General features: G+C 52.7%; 1 protein-coding gene across 1 annotated transcript in view; it reads left to right on the top strand.

Moving 5' to 3' along the window:
* The window catches only part of OTOF (otoferlin), a 193,013-nt gene that overhangs the window by 67,514 nt on the left and 106,718 nt on the right, over positions 1-18,781 (top strand). Inside the window, 1 exon segment of the mRNA XM_030555087.1 lies at positions 18,228-18,327. Coding sequence (XP_030410947.1) covers positions 18,228-18,327 — 100 coding nt within the window.

The following is an 18,781-nucleotide window of genomic DNA, read 5'->3' as shown; positions in this document are numbered from 1 at the left end:
CAAATGCAGCATCACTGTAGCAACCACAGAATGTGGAAAAACAGCCCAACTTGGGAAAGGAAATGAAAAGTCGTCTCTCGGCCAGCTGTGATCCTGGCAGCTCTCCCCGGCTTACCCTGCCTCGGGCTTGGTCCATGCTTGGATGGGAGACCTCAAAGGAAAACCCAGGATAGGGTGGTTTGGATTCAATGGGGGCCGCTTGTCCCCTTGAGTAAATGCTTGGGCCAGAGCTCTAGGAGGTGCTGTGCCAGCGAAGGTGCTTCAGTAAAACAGAGGTTCTGACCCCTTGTGGTCATTAAAGAACCCAGAGCACTTCCTGCAGAGCAGAAATGTTATCTTCAGCTTCTGACCCAATTCCAGCTTGGGTAATTCCAATCTGCCTGCCGAAAATTTCCCAGTGTAATTCCATTTGATTATAGCATTGCATTGGACATGTCTTCAACAGTGCTGCCATGCACGGTTTAAACTAGCTCCCATATTCTGCCCCAGAGGTGGTTGCATTTCAGTGGTGGGAGGAAGTATGGCTTGTTGGATAAAGCATAGCACTGGGGCTCCAGAGACCTCAGTTCTATTCCTGGCTCTGCCACTGGTCTGCTGGATGACCTTGGGCAAGTCACTGCACCGCATTGTGCCTCAGTTTCCCCATCTGTGAAATGGGAATCTTAGTACTGATTTTCTTTGAGATCTATCAATGGACAGTGCTAGATAAAAGCTGCATTTCATTTCAATGGAACAAACTGTCTGTGGAAGTTTGGAGGTTTTCTAAAAGAGGCTGGCGCCATCTTTCCTGGATGATTTAAACACAACAAATCCTGCATCTATGGCAGGGGGTTAGACTAGATGACCTTTCTAACTCCATGGTTCTATGATTAATTTTTATTATAGCATGTACATGACACAAATAGCATCTAAAATCTTCCCTTCCTTTGCTAGACTCTTCTGTCGCTCCTCACCAGCTTTCTAAAACCTAAACTTTCTTAACCTGTTGGAAAATATCAACAGAATTTGATCTGCATGGGGTGGACAGTATCTGGTTAGGGTGTTGTCAGTGCTTAATTTGTAATGAAAGAGGTGCCGGGGCTCAAGCAATTTTTTTACATTCATAACGGATGCGGAAGCCCGGAGGAGCTGGGGCTGTGACCTGCCAGGCTTGGAGGTGCCGGGGCTCAGCCCTGACAAGCCCTCGGCCAAATTAAGCCCTGGGTGTTTGTGCATTCATTTGGCTGAACTGAGCGAGCAGCGAGTTAGATGAAACCCCAATGTGGCCCCAGCTACTGCACGTGTCCTGCTTTTCCCTTTTGGAAAGGTGGTCACCATGCTGGGGGAGGGGACCAGATGACCTACCTGACCACTACGACCTGCTTGACTCACTGGCTCGTTTTAAACCAGTTCAGCCGCTCGCAGCGTTTTCAAGGGGCAGGTTTTATTATTGTTCATTTCCTGAACCGTGGTGAAGCGGTAAACGCAGAGCTAGCCAACGTGTGGCTGTGAAATGCCAAGTGCGGGCATCTGGAAAGTGAGGCTGCTCAGAACAAGCCGTGTGTTAACCAAAGAGAAGGCAGCAGAGAACAATGAATTGTGGAGTCAGGGTCTCTCGTGGAGGAGGATGTAATTACAATAATCTTTGCTTACAAAGAGCTGGGTTTAAGTCAACGAGAGAAGAAAACAGCCCTGATTTGCTTGAATCGGTGTATTGGGTGTACAGTGAATGACCACTGATGGGAATACCCCTTGCTTAAAAATGGCCTGCAAAGGGGGAAAGCGGGTATTTGTGCTCAGGGCAGGCTCTAACATTTTTGCCACCCCAAGCGAAAAAAAAGAGCGCCGCCCCACCGTAACACACTCCCCCGGCAAGCGCCGCGCCACCGAACCCCCCCGAGTGCTACATTGCGCTGCCCAAGTCCTCACCCCTCAAGTGTCACGTCACACTGCCCAAATCCCCACACCCCCGAGCGCCATGCCACTGAACCCCAGCCCCCCAAGCGCCGCCCTGCCCAAGTCCCCGCCCCCCCAAGCACCACACCGTGCCGCACAAGTCCCCCCCGAGTGCCATCCCGCTGAAGCCCTCCCCTGCCCCCGCCGAGCACCGCGTCGCAAAAGTCCCCACCCCCCCAGTGCCGTGCCATACCGCCCAAGCCCCTGCCCCCGAGCGCCGCGCCACCCAAGCCCTCCCCCACCCCCCCGAGCACCATGCCACCCAAGTCCCCACCCCCCCAGCGCCGTGCCATACTGCCCAAGCCCCCGCTCCCGAGCGCCGCCCCACCCAAGCCCTCCCCCACCCCCCTGAGCACCGTGCCGCCCAAGTCCCCACCCCCCCAGCACCGTGCCATACTGCCCAAGCCCCCATCCGCCCCAAGCACCGTGCTGCCCAGCCCCCTTCCTGCCACCTTAGCACCACCCAGATGAACCAAAAAAAAAAAACAAAACCCTCCATTGCTGCCCAGCCAAACCAAAAAAAACCAAACAAACCCTGAGTGCTGCCCCCACCCCAAGGTGCTGCCCCAAGCACATGCTTGGTCGGCTGGTGTCTGGAGCTGGCCCTGTTTGTGCCTTGTCTTTTGCTTCTTTATGATGTACAAAGGCAGCATGGACTTTTGCTGACAGAGAAGTGTCCCCTCTGCCTGGAGGGGGGTGGGGGTTTCTACATTAGAAATTCCAGGTCTGTCTAAGCTACGAAATTCTGTGGCAACTTGAGGACCATTCAGTCGGTAACATCACAAGAGCCAAGATGGTGAAACCCAAGCAATGAAGAAGATTTTTAGTTGGTCTTTTTACACCGCTCAGCCATTAAAAACACTTATTTAATTTTGTTGACCAGCACCCATGTTGGAGAGAGGATCTCTTTGAAGGCTCAGCGGCCCTTTGTTTAAGATTTGAGAGCTCAGAATACACAGCAGGGTCGTCCTGAAAACCCAGATTTTACATTCTGTTCAGATTTCCAAAGTAAAAAAAAAAGAGAGAAAAGACTTTCCTTCGTCTTTAAATGAAAAGCACATGCCCAGTTACCACCTCTAGATATACTTGCCAAATGAAAAATTATGAAACCTTCAACCAGAAAATGCTCTGAGTGATTGAAGTGCTTTGAAACTCAGAGAGCCAAACAGATCCGAGTGCTTACGGACATACACTTTTATGTATTTCCAGCTGACTTTTAAAATGGGTGTTGCCCGGGCTCCTGCTGAGATGGTTACAAGTTTGTTCACCATCTTGAGATATTCTTGGGAAAGCCCCATTTTCCCCCCATCTGGGGTGTCCTGTCCCATTCAGCTTGCAGGCTCTGTGTGGGGGGAAAAAACTCAACAGATTTCACAAATCAAGGTTTCCATGTTTCATTCGGGTTTTGCAAATAAGTCCTTGCAGAAGATGGTGTTTTTCTGGATCTCCAGCTTCTGGAGTAGGATGACCAGATGCCAAGCAACCTCGGGAGATAAGGAGTTACTGCAGTGACTTAATTGTTAGTTTTAGCATACCCTTGCAGGAATTCACATTCCGAATAAATGGGACAGCTCCTGTGCTGACTTTCATGGATCCTGAGGTCAGAAGGAAGTGCAGAGTGATCATCTACTAGCCTGACATCCTGTATAACATAGGACTTCCCCCAATTAAATCCTGTTTGAATTAGAGACTCCTGGCAGGGATAACACAGGGGAGTATCATTGACTTCAGTGGATCTCGGCTGCTTTACGTCGGCTCCGGATGCGGCCCATGTGTGTAGCTGATCAGAAGTCAAGCAGTGCCTTGGATATATCGGGAGGGAATGGCACCGCAAGAGAGGATTCTTTTTTCATTCATCACCGCGCTTCTTAGAAAGCTTTGAATGTCTTATTTAAAACACTCAAGTTTTTCTCATTATGGGGCCCAGGAAAGAAATTTTCCCTGGGGACAGATTAGCCCATTAATGCCCGCTGCAGTTTCGTGCATCTTTCTCTAGAGCACCTTCTGCTGGCTGCTCTTGGAGCCAGGATGCCGGGGTAGATGGGCCTGCGGTCTGTTGCCTCCTGGCAGCTCCTGTGTTTCTCTGGTATTAAGGCTCCCCCAGTCCCCATGTTGTGTGGCGGATGAGGGTGGTTTGTCTCCCCTGGCTTTCCCTGTCTCGTTGGCATCCCCGCTCAGCGTGGCTGCAGGAATCGTATTCGACCATCTCACCCCAGCGTGGCTCCAGCCTCGGCTGTGCAGGCAGTCACACGTTCCGCTCCCGCCCTCCCAGCGTGATCTCCATGGAAACGGGTCAGTGGTGAAGGGATGCTTTTGGAGACGAGCCACCCAGGCATGTGATGGGCTGGGCTGAGAAGCGTCTTGCGTACACTGAGCTCCCTGACCAGCAGCTCTTGCTGATGGTGGCCGTAGCTTGCCACTCCACCACTGCCTCAGTTTCCCCAGCTTGTTGGTTGGCTTAACTCTCCAGCAGATCCTTCCCCTTTGGGGATATGTAGCGGGGTGGTCACCAGCTCCTGCCTGGAAGGGCTGAAACCAGCCCTTCGAGAGGGCTGTGGCAGGGAAAGCTGGGCTGATTGGGGGAAAACAGCCTCAGCTGTGGCCATGTCCCAAACAGACCCAGCTGGCCCTACAAAGACCAAGGAAGCCAGGAGCAAATACTCTCTCTCTGCCTTTAGAGGGAGAAGGGCCTGGCTGCTAGGGAGTGTACCTGGGTACATAAGGTGGATCAGGGCTGGGGGAAGGCAAGAGGAGCTGGGGAGCTCTGGCCTAGAAACCCCCAGGCTACAGGCCTAGGGTAAGGCCAACTGGGTAGTGGGGTTGCAAAGGGGCAGGCCACCAGTAGGCAGAGGCAGCAGGTCCAAACCCCTTTGCCTGTGATGAGTGGCTGATACACTGCAGTCTGCCCCAGGGAATGGGGGCTAAGTGATGACTGGCAGTAGCCAAGACTGAGGCGAGGTGGGGATAGTGGGTGGGGGTTCCCATGGGAGGGGGAGACCCAGAACTGTGGGGTTACTGCCAGGGGGCAGCATCCCAGATAATGGGGTACCGGGTCCTGGAAGGAACATGGGGGCCAGAGTGGGTTAAGGCAGATCACCAGCCTGCAGAGGGCGCTCTGGAGCTGGGACGAGCTAATTCCCTCCAACGACCAGCAGGAGTCGCCGCAGGGGTGAGTCCACACCCTTTGGGGGTAAATAAAAGGCCAGTACCCCTTCTCAGGGCTCTTCCTCCCCCACGTCTCCTGAGAGCACAGACTCTTTCCAGTGCCTGGTAAAAACAGACAAAATCAATTGGACCTGCCCCAGGCTTTGATCCCAGGCCCTTCCACCAGCTGTACGATAAATTCCCACCTGCTCCATGTTCTACTGGAAGCCCCAACCTGGGGCCCAATTACAAGTTAGGTTGATACCGGTCGATGTGATAGACTCAGACTTCTGTACAGCGCTGGACTGGGTACCAGACAACGTTTTCATGAAGAAACCAGAACAGCATGAAATGAACATAAGACACACTGAATGGATTAAAAGCTGGCAAACTGATAGGCCTCGATTATCATTTAAATGAGGAATCTTCATCGAGAGGGCATGTTTCTAATGGGCCCTGCAGGGATCGGTTCTTGGCCCTACGCCACTTAACGTTTTTCTCAATGATATGGATGAAAACAAAATCATGGCTAATAATGTCTGACTATCCCCCAAAGACTGGGCGAGTGATGAATAATGAAGAGGGTAGGTCACTGATACAGAGCAATCCGGGTCGTTTGGTAAGCTAGGGGGATGCAAACAATATGCATTTTAATATGGCTAATTGTAAATATATACATCTATGGCCCAAGAAGGTAAGCCATACTTACCTGATGCAGGACTCTATCCAGAGAAGCAGTGACTCTGAAAGAGATTTGGGGGTCTTGGTGGATAATCAGCTGAATGTGATCTCCCAGTATGACGTGGTGGCCAACAAGGCTTAGATCCTTGGATGAATACACAGGAATCTGAAAGAGGATGACCTCTGTATCTGGCACTGGTGGGACCACTGCTGGAATCCTGTGTCCAGTTCTGGTGCCCACAGTTCAAGAAGGATGTTGATAAATTGCAGAGGTTTCAGAGACGAACCATGATAAAGATTAAAGGATTAGAAACCTACCTTATAGCAATAGACTCAAGGAGCTCAATTGATTTCTGTTATCAAAGAGAAGGTTTCAGGGGTGACCTGATCACAGTTTATAAGTGCCTGCAGGGGGAACAGAAATTTCATAAGAGAGGGCTTTACAATCTAGCAGACAAAGGAATGACCACGGAAGCCACTCAGGCTTAAACTGGCCGCTGCACATTTTTAACGGTGACAGTAATTAACCGTTGGAACAATTTGCCAAGGGTTGTGGTGGATCCTCTGTCGCTGGCAATTTTTAAATTGAGATTGGATGATTTTCTAAAAGACCTGCTGTAGTTCAAATGAAAATTACTGGGGGGCAGTTCTCTGGCTGGCGTTATGCAGGAGGTCAGACCAGATGATCAAAATGGTGTAGTTTGGTTTCATAATCTATTAATCTCCCCACCCGGCATGCCTTGCAGTTGTAGTCCGTAATTCCCAGCCATCCCCTGTGCACTGCACATCCCAGAAGCCCTGACTACTGGACCGTGGTAGTGCTGCAGGTTAGGCCTATCTCAAAGGGCTGAATACATCCACCATGAATGGTTCTGCTCTCATCCACGACCAGCGCTGGAATGTTCATGGGAGCCAGATGGCCAACGAGAGGCAGGCTAAGCAGGCTGTGTTCAGCTTGTGAGCTTGGAGGAGGCTGAAGCTGCTGCTTTGGGGGGATTCCCAGCTGAATCGGGGCTGGGGTTTAGGGGTCACGAATCAGTCAAGGTTCACTTTTGGTGTTCAGGGATAAATGAAGTCTGGGGTTCAGGGCTGGAGCAGGACTAGATCTGAGTTCTGAGCTGATGCTGACATGAACACGAAAGCCATACTTGCAAGACTTCAGCTGAATCAGAACTGGCAAATTGCCCTTGCTGGGTTCGGTTCTGACCCAGAGCCAAACCTACAGAAACTCCAAGCGGTTCAGAGCCAGGGTTCTGGCTTCAGACCTTCGCTAAAGCTAACACAGTCATTCAGAGCGTGCAAACCAAACCTGGCCATGGGGACAGGATGGAGCATCCGGCCTTTACCATCCTGGGTTTTCTGGGCTTAAAGCCTGAACTCTTCACGCACCTTGTGTTGAGTGTTTGGGAATGGAGTGATGGGGGGATGAGGTGTGCTGTGCTAGCAGTCATTTTCCAGGGTTTTACTATAAGTTGTTATGCCGTAAAGAAAATGGATGCCAGGCCAAGAAGTTCCCAGGCTGCCAGGGCATGTGCAGAATGCGGTGATTGGGGCAGGTATCAACTGTAGGACAGGGGGGCTTTTGCGGGGGAGGAAGTGGATGCAGATTAATAGGGAGGCTGTGCCTGGTCTCATCCATGCTAGTTCAGCGCAGCTTTCAGCCCCCTTTGGGGGGCTAGTCTATAGCTAGTGTTTCTAGCTAAAGGAGCTAGGTTCTTTAGAGACATGCGCTTTTTGGATCCCGAAGTTCTGAGTTCAATACCTGCCCCTGCTGACCCAGCCAGGGAAGTCACATTAGACTAGTATAGGGATGGATTGAAAGAAGGTACGTCCTACGTGGGTGACAGTGACCAGGACAAGAGCATGGCTGGAGCACCAGGCATGTGAAAGGTGGCTATCTTGCACACTGATTCACAAACACATTGGAAGATAAAGTCCAGTCCGGAGAGATGCAGGCCCCAGGCGTCTGGCAAGATGCACATGTTGCTCCCCTGAAGGGAGTAGAGGCTCCGGGAGGAGTTCGCTAATAAGGGAAGAAGAACCCGCAGCCCTGGGAGGAAGCTGGAAGCAAGAGCGTGTTTGAAACAGCTGAAGTCACGGCAGATGTGCAGAGTGACCCAGAAACATTCTTTGCCTTTCTGTCAGCAGAGGAGACGGGCAAGGAGCTGGGTGTTTGATGAATTATGAAACACTTAGAAGTAACGTCTTGTGTAGATGGCTGCTGAATATTTCATCCTCGCCTACCTGGCCAGAGGGAGGGAGGGGTGGGAGAAGACTGATCACAAGCCAAACACTGAGGCAGCACTTTCTCAATAATTCACACGCTAATGTACAAACCCAGGCCTGGGCCTTGGGGAGATAGAGGAGGAGGATTCAGAGGCGAGCAATGAAAATGAGGAGGGGGTTACAGGAACGGGCTTAGAAGGGAAAAGGTGTCAGACCTGAGTGTGTCTAGCTTGGCTTAACGTCTCTGGGGGAGACAGAGTGTTTGAATGGCCCCAGTGCCATGAAGCGAGAGGAATTGTTTATGGAGGGTTAATGGGAAGTAATTGGCTACAATCTGAACACAGCAGGACAGCACCATCTCTGACAGACCAGCTTGTCTTCCCACTGCGGCAAAAACTTGCTGATGGACGTTTTTATTTCCTTGACTTTGTGACCCCAGATTTGTCAGATCCAAAGCAGACGGGCGCTCCGAGGTGGTGGGGAGGTGGCTCTGCCTTCTCTGCGAAGGGAACAGGGACAAGCTAGAAATGGACACTGGCTTGCGACAGTTTACATTAGTCACTGCTGGGAGCAGAGTTGTGTCTGTCCTACCAGGAGCACAAACGCTGCTGGAACAGGCAGGAGGGAAACGTATCATGTAACGCTTGCAGGGCCAGCAGAGACTTCACACTGCCAGTGAAAGCAAGGCTAGAACTCAGACCCTCCCGCTCTTAAATCACAGGCCCCTGTCCCGTGAGCTGCAGGAACATCTCTGTTAGCTGTTAGTGGTATAGAGCGGAGCAGTTCTGATTCCCTCCAGAAAGGGGCAGTGGTGTAAATGCTCATACACTCACCATCTCTCACATCCTACTCACCCCCTACTATGATCCCAGCAGAAACACTGGTGAATTCACCTATTGCTCTCAAAGAGGCTTGAAACTGTAGTAGTCTGGGATCCTGGCCAAAGCGAACCCTGGTTCCCTGCTTCATTGGGAGTCAGGTTGGACGTTACCCGATAGACATCTGCCTAGACTAGATTCCCCAGCACAGGAAGAGCCAGGAACGTGTTGCTTGGGCACCGATGGAGCATTCAGATTAAAGATCCTCCTGGTCCTGGCTCAGTAGCCTGCACACCCCAAAACAGTGCACACTTATCCCTGAGCTCACCCAGAACCAGTCGGCCCTTTGACTCATCGTCACGCAGCTGCCCCACCAAAGCAGTGTGCATGGATGGTCCTTCCCCCAAGCACCTGTGCCAGGGGCACCAGGGAATGCCTGTGCATCTAAGGCAGCTAAGACGATGGATTCGATTCATCCCTGGAGTAACTTCATTGAAGATGCTCATGGGGATGGGCCTACACTGGAGCTCCAGCTCTGAACCCCCGGCCGATGTCAAGTGGGTGCTGGCCAGTGCAAGACAGAGTGGCCCATCATGCTGCGCGCCTAGGCAGAGTGGGTGTGTCCGTGCAAACGAGGTCAGCTGCTGAAGTCTCCCCCAGCTCCTCATGCGATGTCAGGGGTGAGCTCATGCAAACCCTGCCTACCCTGACAGGTTGCGAGGCACTTGTGATTCTGCAGCCGGGGTTTGCAGCTGAGCACAACTGCACCCTGGGCAAAATACGCCCTTGTAACAGCCAGTGGTGTCTGCACTCGATGGATTGAGCCTTCCTCCACTGCCATACATTCCCCAACAGGATCCCTGGGGCCTGCTCTGCTCCAGGAGCTTTCCCAGGCGGTTGTAGATGACGTTTGTCAGGGACTTGAGGAACAAGGGGGGTAGCAGGGCATAACAGCGCTACTGCAGTAGTTAATTATTGTACCGAAAGTGCCGCAGAAGTCGTTCTGCGGGGGGGAAAGGGACGTCTGAGGCATTTGGAGTCTCCAGACAGGGCTGGCAGCAGGACTGGTGAGCATGCGGTGGGGGCATGAAACTTTGGCCCGATAGAAACTAGTGGGCCAAATTTATTCCCAGCGTAACTCCCTAGAGGGGGCCTGGGATTCTAGTGAGGATGATTCTGGCTCGATAGAGGTGTCCTCACAAGTACCTGCCCCTCCAGGAGGTGAGTGTCATTATTCCCATTTTACATCTGGAGTAACCAAGACACAGAGGCTCCTGCAGCTGGATCTGAAGTACAGACTCTCCAGCCCGTGCCGGGGTCCCTTTGGGGTTCGTTCGCACACAAGGAGCCGATGGAGCAGCCAGCCCGCAGCACAGTCTCATAGAATTAGCCATGCGTTCCTATGACTTTCGGCTTATGCGCTGGGCATCCTGCCCGCTGCAGCAGGTGGGCATCCGTACTCAGCCCGGCAGCAGCTGCAAGAGCAGGCTAAGCAGGCAGCCTGGGCACCGTTCTCTCAATCTCTTAGCAGAAGCTGAGCTGGGTTGCTGTGCCATGACCCTGGGGCATGCCCTGCCAAAGTACCCAGTGACCCGGGCCTGACACATGTTGCTGCCAGGCCCGACACAGCCAGCGGTACTCTGTGTGGAGTCATGCATTGCCGCTAACAGGTTGGCCTCAGTTCACTTGATCACTTGTTGTAAGATCACTTGATGATTCCCTGTTCTGTTCACTCCCTCTGAGCACCTGGCACTGGCCACTGTTGGCAGACAGGATACTGGGCTGGATGGACCTTTGGTCTGACCCGATACAGCCGTTCTTATGTTATGTTCAGTTGCGAGCACTGTAAATACCAATTCTGCATTGCCCTCCCACAGCTAGAACTCAATGGCATTACAGCAAGAGTGAACCTGGCCTGAAGGTTTTAGTGGCCTCTGGCGTACTAAGTAAGGGCCAGCTTTTTCAAGGTGTCTAAGTACCTAAAACCATTGATTTCAATGGGAATTAGGCACCTGAATAACTTTAAAAATCTGGACCCCTACCTCCAGGACTTAAAAGTATTTTAGACTCAGCAGCAGGCCAGATAAGTTCAGACGCTCTCTGCCTCTCCTCCCGCCCCATCAGTGTATTCTGGTGGCGGGAGGATCCCATGGGCCCATGTTTCTGAGTTCGCATCCAGGCCAGCCTGTTGGCTTTGTGCAGTTTGCCTTGCTGCGTTCCAGGGCTTTGGTCTGGCCTGTTCTGTGGGCTGCTGGAGTGCAGGGCGCGTACCTGTGCCTGGCGGGATGGTTAACATCACTCCCGGTCATCAGCAGAGGTGTCTGATTCTCTGCACTGTTGACCTGACCCCTGTCAGTTATGCTTGTAGGCTGTGATGAGCAGTGGTGAATTCCATCAGATGGCCCCCACATTCCCAGAGACCAGAGAGACAAGAGTCAGGACTCCTGGCTTCTCTTCCCAGCTTTGTTACTATCTCCCTGTGTCACACTGCACAAGTGACATGACCTTACTCTATGCCTCGGTTTCCCCGCTTGTCAGTGGGATTAATGTTACTTACCCAAGATTTGTGAAACCACTGCTTGTTAAAGAACTTTACATTCCTCTGATGAAAAGTGCTTCATTACTGTAATGCGCAGGCATAATGTTCACGTGCTACCACTGCCATCTAAAGGAAGGAATCAGAACTACGTGTGTCATAGGCACAATAGCGCTAACGCCTAATGGAGAGTCTCTTTGAGTGGCTGGGGATTGGGTTTCTGGGGTAGGAGCATCTGAGTCCTGTCCCCACTGCGGCCATGAAGTTCCCAGGGTCTGTGGAGTGCAGTCCAGTGACAGCCATGAAGTCCTAGGTGTGTGTGAGATTCCCAGACTGTGTTTTTACTCCCTTAGGGCTGTCACTTCAACTCTGTGCATGGGGATCGTCACCGGTAGCCACCATTAACACAAGCTGGGATTGCCCATGGCAGTAGCTCATAGACTCATAGACTCTCGGACTGGAAGGGACCTTGAGAGGTCATCGAGTCCAGTCCCCTGCCCTCATGGCAGGACCAAATACTGTCTAGACCATCCCTAATAGACATTTATCTAACCTACTCTTAAATATCTCCAGAGATGGAGATTCCACAACTTCCCTAGGCAATCTATTCCAGTGTTTAACTACCCTGACAGTTAGGAACTTTTTCCTAATGTCCAACCTAAATCTCCCTTGCTGCAGTTTAAGCCCATTGCTTCTTGTTCTATCATTGGAGGCTAAGGTGAACAAGTTTTCTCCCTCCTCCTGATGATAGACTGATGATAGCTTCGTACTGCGAGAAGAACGGGCCCCTTTAATGACTTATTCTTTGACACTTGAACGAAAAGCTCCATTGCCAGCTAAGGCATTCCTAAAGAAATAACATCAAGTCGGCAAAAAACATAAATGCATTGGGCTAAACAGCAGCCTTTCATTTTGCATATGCAACTAAGCTGCAGGTGTAATTAATTTCCAGTGGAAACGATGACAGCATTTTGTTGTGTAACATCTGGACTCTGCCCACAAAGCATTTAGACTCCTGGCTCCTGCATTGGTGGGCACGATCGGGTAGTTAGCATGTAGATAACCTCTCATTTACATGCCCCACTGTATGGTGGGTACGTGATTGTAGGGTGGGTTGAGAACCAGTATCAAGTCCATTTGTAGAAGCTGGATTTTTCTTATCAATTTCTAATGCATTCGGCCTCGTCTACACAGGAAATCCCACCAGCTTAATTTAAAGTGATTTCTAAACCAATCTAGTTAAAGTAGTTCCAACCCTCGTATGGCCACTCTTAAACTGAACTAAGAGTGTCTTATTTCAGTCAAGTGTTGTCAATCAACTTCGGTTAAACCGAGAAAGCCACTGTATGCCATGCCCACTTGCTGTGGCACTCTGCCCCCTCTGGCTCTAGCAGTAGAGGCTCACACATCGAGATCCCAGGAGTTGGATCCCCACTGTCAGTGACCCACCCAGGAGCCTCAATATTACACCGATCTTAAACTGAAATAAGATTGTCCACACGGGTGTTTGCACCAGGTTAGTTGTATCGGTTTAAATGCACACCTTAAGCTACCTGTCCTCATACACAAGCCCGTAAAGCAATGGATTCCAGGCTGCGGCCAGTGGGATGCTTGTCCGTACTCTGAAAAGGGTTGGCATGTTACATGGTGCTGGATCATTCTTCTGGTGTCCAGTTCCTCATCCCATTAAACCCTCCCCTCATATCCTTCTGCAGCTGGTGCAGAGGCGTCACATGATCACGAATGGGGAGGGAGGTATCTGCAGGACCACCTCTCCACTCTGGCAAAGTTTAACCCTCGAGCCAAAGCTCCCTGGGTCTGATTTTTCATAACGGCATTGTTGAAGTGATCACCATTCTTACCGTGGGTCTCTTGAGGTGCCGAGCAGTCCCAGGAGGCTAGCGACATGAGCGTGCTCGCAGCAGACGGGTTAAAGAGACACAACAGAAGTAAGGGGGGGAGATGTAGGTTGCATTAGAGACTGAGCCAAACCTGACAATATCTGTGCAATCTTTTAAAACTGCTTTTTGAGAACAAACCTCTTGGCTTTTTCCCCTCCCCACATCCCCTAAAAATGAAAAATAGAATGTCATGGGCCAACAGCATGGCTCCCTGAGCAACCCTATAGAAATTCACCTGCCTGTCTGCAATCTGAGTGAGCGATAAAACCTGTCTGCGACGCCCGGCTCGGGTGAGCCGTCCTACATAAACACACCTGTCTGCGACGCCCGGCTCGGGTGAGCCGCCCTACGTAAACACACCTGTCTGCGACGCCCGGCTCGGGTGAGCCGCCCTACGTAAACACACCTGTCTGCGACGCCCGGCTCGGGTGAGCCGCCCTACGTAAACACACCTGTCTGCGACGCCCGGCTGGGGTGAGCCGCCCTATGTAAACACACCTGTCTGCGACGCCCAGCTCGGGTGAGCCACCCTACGTAAACACACCTGTCTGCGACGCCCGGCTGGGGTGAGCCGCCCTATGTAAACACACCTGTCTGCGACGCCTGGTTCGAGTGAGCCACCCTACGTAAACACACCTGTCTGCGATGCCCGGCTCGGGTGAGCCGCCCTACATAAACACACCTGTCTGCGATGCCTGGTTCGAGTGAGCCGCCCTACGTAAACACACCTGTCTGCGATGCCCGGCTCGGGTGAGCCGCCCTACGTAAACACACCTGTCTGCGATGCCTGGTTCGAGTGAGCCGCCCTACGTAAACACACCTGTCTGCGATGCCCGGCTCGGGTGAGCCGCCCTACGTAAACACACCTGTCTGCGATGCCTGGTTCGAGTGAGCCGCCCTATGTAAACACACCTGTCTGCGACGCCTGGTTCGAGTGAGCCGCCCTACGTAAACACACCTGTCTGCGACGCCTGGCTCGGGTGAGCCGCCCTACATAAACATACCTGTCTGCGACGCCCAGCTCGGGTGAGCCGCCCTACGTAAACACACCTGTCTGCGATGCCCGGCTCGGGTGAGCCGCCCTACGTAAACACACCTGTCTGCGATGCCCGGCTCGGGTGAGCCGCCCTACGTAAACACACCTGTCTGCGACGCCCGGCTCGGGTGAGCCGCCCTACGTAAACACACCTGTCTGCGATGCCTGGTTCGAGTGAGCCGCCCTACGTAAACACACCTGTCTGCGACGCCTGGTTCGAGTGAGCCGCCCTACGTAAACACACCTGTCTGCGACGCCTGGCTCGGGTGAGCCGCCCTACATAAACATACCTGTCTGCGACGCCCAGCTCGGGTGAGCCGCCCTACGTAAACACACCTGTCTGCGACGCCCGGCTCGGGTGAGCCGCCCTACGTAAACACACCTGTCTGCGACGCCCGGCTCGGGTGAGCCGCCCTACGTAAACACACCTGTCTGCGACGCCTGGCTCGGGTGAGCCGCCCTACATAAACATACCTGTCTGCGATGCCCAACTCATGGTGAGTAACCCTAGGAAAAAAAAAACCTGTTCGCAGAGCTCTACCCACATGAGCAACCCTACAATAACAAACCATATACCAGAATTTTAAACAAATAAATGCATTTTATTGAGGAAATTTTTTCAAGCGTTTAGCAGGGCTCCAGCATTATGAACAGTATTATCAATTCTTTGACGATTGGGGGAAATATAGACAGACACAGCATCTTTTTCAGGACAAGTACACTTGAAAGAAGATCCAGGTCCCTGTTTGAGGTGGCTATGCATTATTCATTGCATACACAGTGGAATGAAATACACACACAATTCTTGTTTAATGGGCTACATGGCATCTTAAATGAATACACAACAGCTGAACACTGGTATCTGGTATTGCTGAGCTCGTGCCACAGGAAATCTCAGGGGCGAGGCAGCAAAGGGTCCCTCGGACGTGAGCCTAGTAGACCTCTCTGATAAAGGAAAGTCTCTCACCAAATGGACAGCATTGGTCAATGGGACAGGTGGGTTTGCCTTCTTCTAAAGCATCAGCTCATAGGCATGTCACCAGGCTGGAGGGATGGATAGTCTGGGGCATCTCCTGGGTTATCAGGCAAGGGCTCATGCAGGATCTCCCCATTGCTATGGCTGGATGGTGCTGGCCAAACAAGCAAATTTTGCCAGGTGGTTTGGTCAAACCATCTCCACCATCTTCATTGCACGTGAACAATTCAATTAGTAATCTGTCATTGGTTATGTGGTATTATTTCTGTTCTCTGATTGGATAACTGAAACTTTTAAAAATGCGAGACTAGCCAATAAAGGCTTCTCCTGCTCTGAACTGGCTAGGTGAGTGTGTTCACTCAGGACTACTGCGACTGGTGCGAAGAGCAGCCGGTCTCCAAACCCTTAGGCAAACTATGGTGTTTCCACGGGTGTGCATGCAGAGGGAATAGCAAAGGGGTTGGAAGAGGTCGGCAGAAGGTCCCAGATAAGCCTGGATCTGAAGTCACTGAGGTCTGGTTTACTCTACACTACAGGACAGCTTACATCCACCTGACTATGAACATGTCTGCACTTAAATTTGGCTCCCGCTGATGTAACTGCCCCACTACGGCGACTTAATAGCTCCACCTCCAGAGCGGTGTGGCATCACGGGCGATGTAGTTAGGTCAATGCAGTGTCAGTTCCGACGCTGGCCTCTGGGAGCCATCCCACAATGCCCCATGCTGACAGGACAGCAAGCGCTCCTGGGGAGGACGTGCCCGCTGACACAAGAAGTGAAGCGTAGACACGCAGGAGCGATGTAATGGCTGGGGCAGCTGCGTGGAGGGGTGTCGTGTAGACAGGGATGGATGATCTGTGAGTTGTGCAGAAGCAGTGTCTCATTGCAGAGCAGAGCTGGGCTGGTGACGGGAAGGACGGAGGGCCCGCTGGCTTGGGAGTTGGGTTGTCTCGGGCTCTGTTCCCTGCTCTGCTGCACGTTCCCTGAGCGACCAAAGCCAAGACATGCAGGATCTGTCTCTGCTGTGAAACCCCCCGTGACAGCGAGTCGGAGAGCCTGGTCCTGCTCTACGGTGCTAGAAGAGCTGTGCGACGTGCCCGCTCCGGCTGTGAAACCCAGTGAGGAGGGTGGAGCTCCAGCCCGCGTGGGAATGCCCACACTGCTGTTTTTAGCACTGTAGCACTAGCCTGAGTCAGTAGACCCTGACTCGCTGCTGCCAGGGATTTTTCTTATTTTGCAGTGTTGACGTAACCTTAGTCTCTCTCTGCCTCAGTTTCCCATCTGCACAGTGGGGTAACAGCCCTGCTGTGCCTCACAAAAGTGCCATGAGGATAAATACAGTGAAGACTGTCAGGTGCTCAGATAATATGGTGCTGGGGACCAGGTAAATACATTAGCTAGCCTGTGTGGGGACCAGTCTGAAGCCCAATGAGCTGTTCTCCTTCCTCTGTGAAACAATGGCCAGATAGATCACTGCGCTGCCAGGACTGAACAATGCCCTGAGGCTTACAAAGAAGAGATTGTAATTAATGGCAGTGTTCTCACGGCCCCAGCTAGCGGAGCTCTGTGCAATTATTTCTGACAAGCCCTCCAAATACAGTGTCTGTAGCTCTGGGATAGCAGGAGGGTCTTTATCAGCTCTGCAGAGCCGAGCTGAGAGCGTAGCACATGCTTTGTGCTAGGGCTTCTGCCGGGTTATCAGCAGCTCTGTGTTTAATAGGTGGGCTCGTTTGCAGCATTGCTCGTTTCGTATGGCCTGGTGAGGTGCACTGCTTGCTCCGGTGCCACGCCAAAAATGCAAAGCCCGAAACAGCAGCCTCAAATGGAGCAGCATCAAATAAACAGAACTGATGCCGAGATACAGGGGCACGGGAACAGGGAGAGTGAGGGCACTGTGCCGGCCCACTTTTACAAGCAGGAGCGCTAGGCCTTCCCACTTTATACTGGACTGGGGGGAGGGGACAGAGAGGAGCAAGCAGGGGCCGGGGTCTTGAGGGGACAGGTGGCATGGGAGCAGGGCCTAGGGGGCAGGGGCAGTGGGGGGGTGGGGGCTTAGGGAGAAGAGGGGACAGGGGACAGTTTGGGCACCAGTGGCCCCCCCAGACACACTTTTAGGAACTGTCTGCCACTCCTGCTGAGACAGCCCAGGGGGATTTGATGCTGAGCGTTGTATCAGTTTCCCCATCATCTGACAGACATGGCCAGGGGTTAATTCACTTGCCAATGATGCCGGAGTCCCAGGCTGCCGCGCTGGCAAACTGCAGAGCCGAGGGGCCGCTCTGGAGGACGAGGGGCCGGTTTGCCACAGCATCTGGCTGCCGGGGTGTAATTCGGCACCGTGGCCACAGACTCCAGGGGGCACGTTGACTGTACCAGCCCGTCCGCATGCTGCAGCGAACCCCCGTGCCACGGACTGCGGAGGAAAGGATGAGCGAGATCACACACCTAGGAGCTGGGCTGAGAGCTGTGGTCCTCAGGCCACTGCTGCGGCTTGAGCTCCCTTCGCTAGCGGGAGCCGGAGCCGTTCTGTGGGCTCAGCCACTAGATCGCGCTCAGATACGCCATGCCAGTACGTTTCCTATGGGCCTATAGGAATTAGAGATGGAAAACGGCCCCAGCGGGTCCCATCTCTCCCCAGCCCCGGTGACCAATCCGGGGCTGATTGCTCCTGGCAGTTCCCTAACTCCTCGGACCCTGCACTAGCCACTAGGCTGTGCTTCCTCTAAGCTCCTGCCTTCCTGGGTAATTTCAGGGAGGTTTCCAGCACCCTGTGCCTTCTGCTTGGGTCTGTAATGGGATATCCCAGCCATGGGTGCCAGGCTGGGGACAGCACCTGCGGCAGGGAGCATCCTGGGCTCTCCATGGATCCTTCACCTTTTGAAAGTCTCCCCCAGAGCTAGGCAAATATATACCAAGGTGGTTATGGAAGTGAAGCCTCTGGGCTCCTCACGCCCTCTCCTGTCTGTTTCCTAGACTCATCGGCACGTTCCGGATGGTGCTGCAGAAGGTGGTGGAGGAAGGCCAGCTGGAGGTGACGGACACGTTAATAGACGACAATAACTCTGCCATTCAGGTGGGTGACACAGAACAGCGGCCACTTTCTGCCTTTCTGTCCTCCGGCAACATGCGCATGGGGCACCGCTGCCTCCTACTGGGGGGAATGGCAGAGCTGCATGAGAGCACGTGAGATTGTTGCCCTCTAGTGTCCACCCACGCACCGGACTCTCCAAATCTTGGCAGCCTTTCCCCATCAGTCCTTATTGATTTCTGGTGAAGGCTCATCCAGGATCAAGAGGTATGAAACTGTGGATGTGTGTCTGCACCTTGAGCTGGCAGTGGAATTCCCAACTTGAGGAGACACACCTGTGCTAGCGCTGATCCTGGTAGCAAGCTGAAAACCGAGTGGAATTACACCCCAGCTCAAAGTGCAGACATACCCCATTTCTGGGGTACTTTCAGACGATGCGTAAAACCTGGTCCCGTGGCTTTGTCAGAGCCCTGAGCTCGACGCTGCTGCAGGGAATGGC

Source organism: Gopherus evgoodei, chromosome 3 (assembly GCF_007399415.2).
Source record: "Gopherus evgoodei ecotype Sinaloan lineage chromosome 3, rGopEvg1_v1.p, whole genome shotgun sequence".
In the NCBI taxonomy this organism is placed as follows: domain Eukaryota; kingdom Metazoa; phylum Chordata; order Testudines; family Testudinidae; genus Gopherus; species Gopherus evgoodei.
This window is presented reverse-complemented; position numbering and strand designations above follow the sequence as displayed.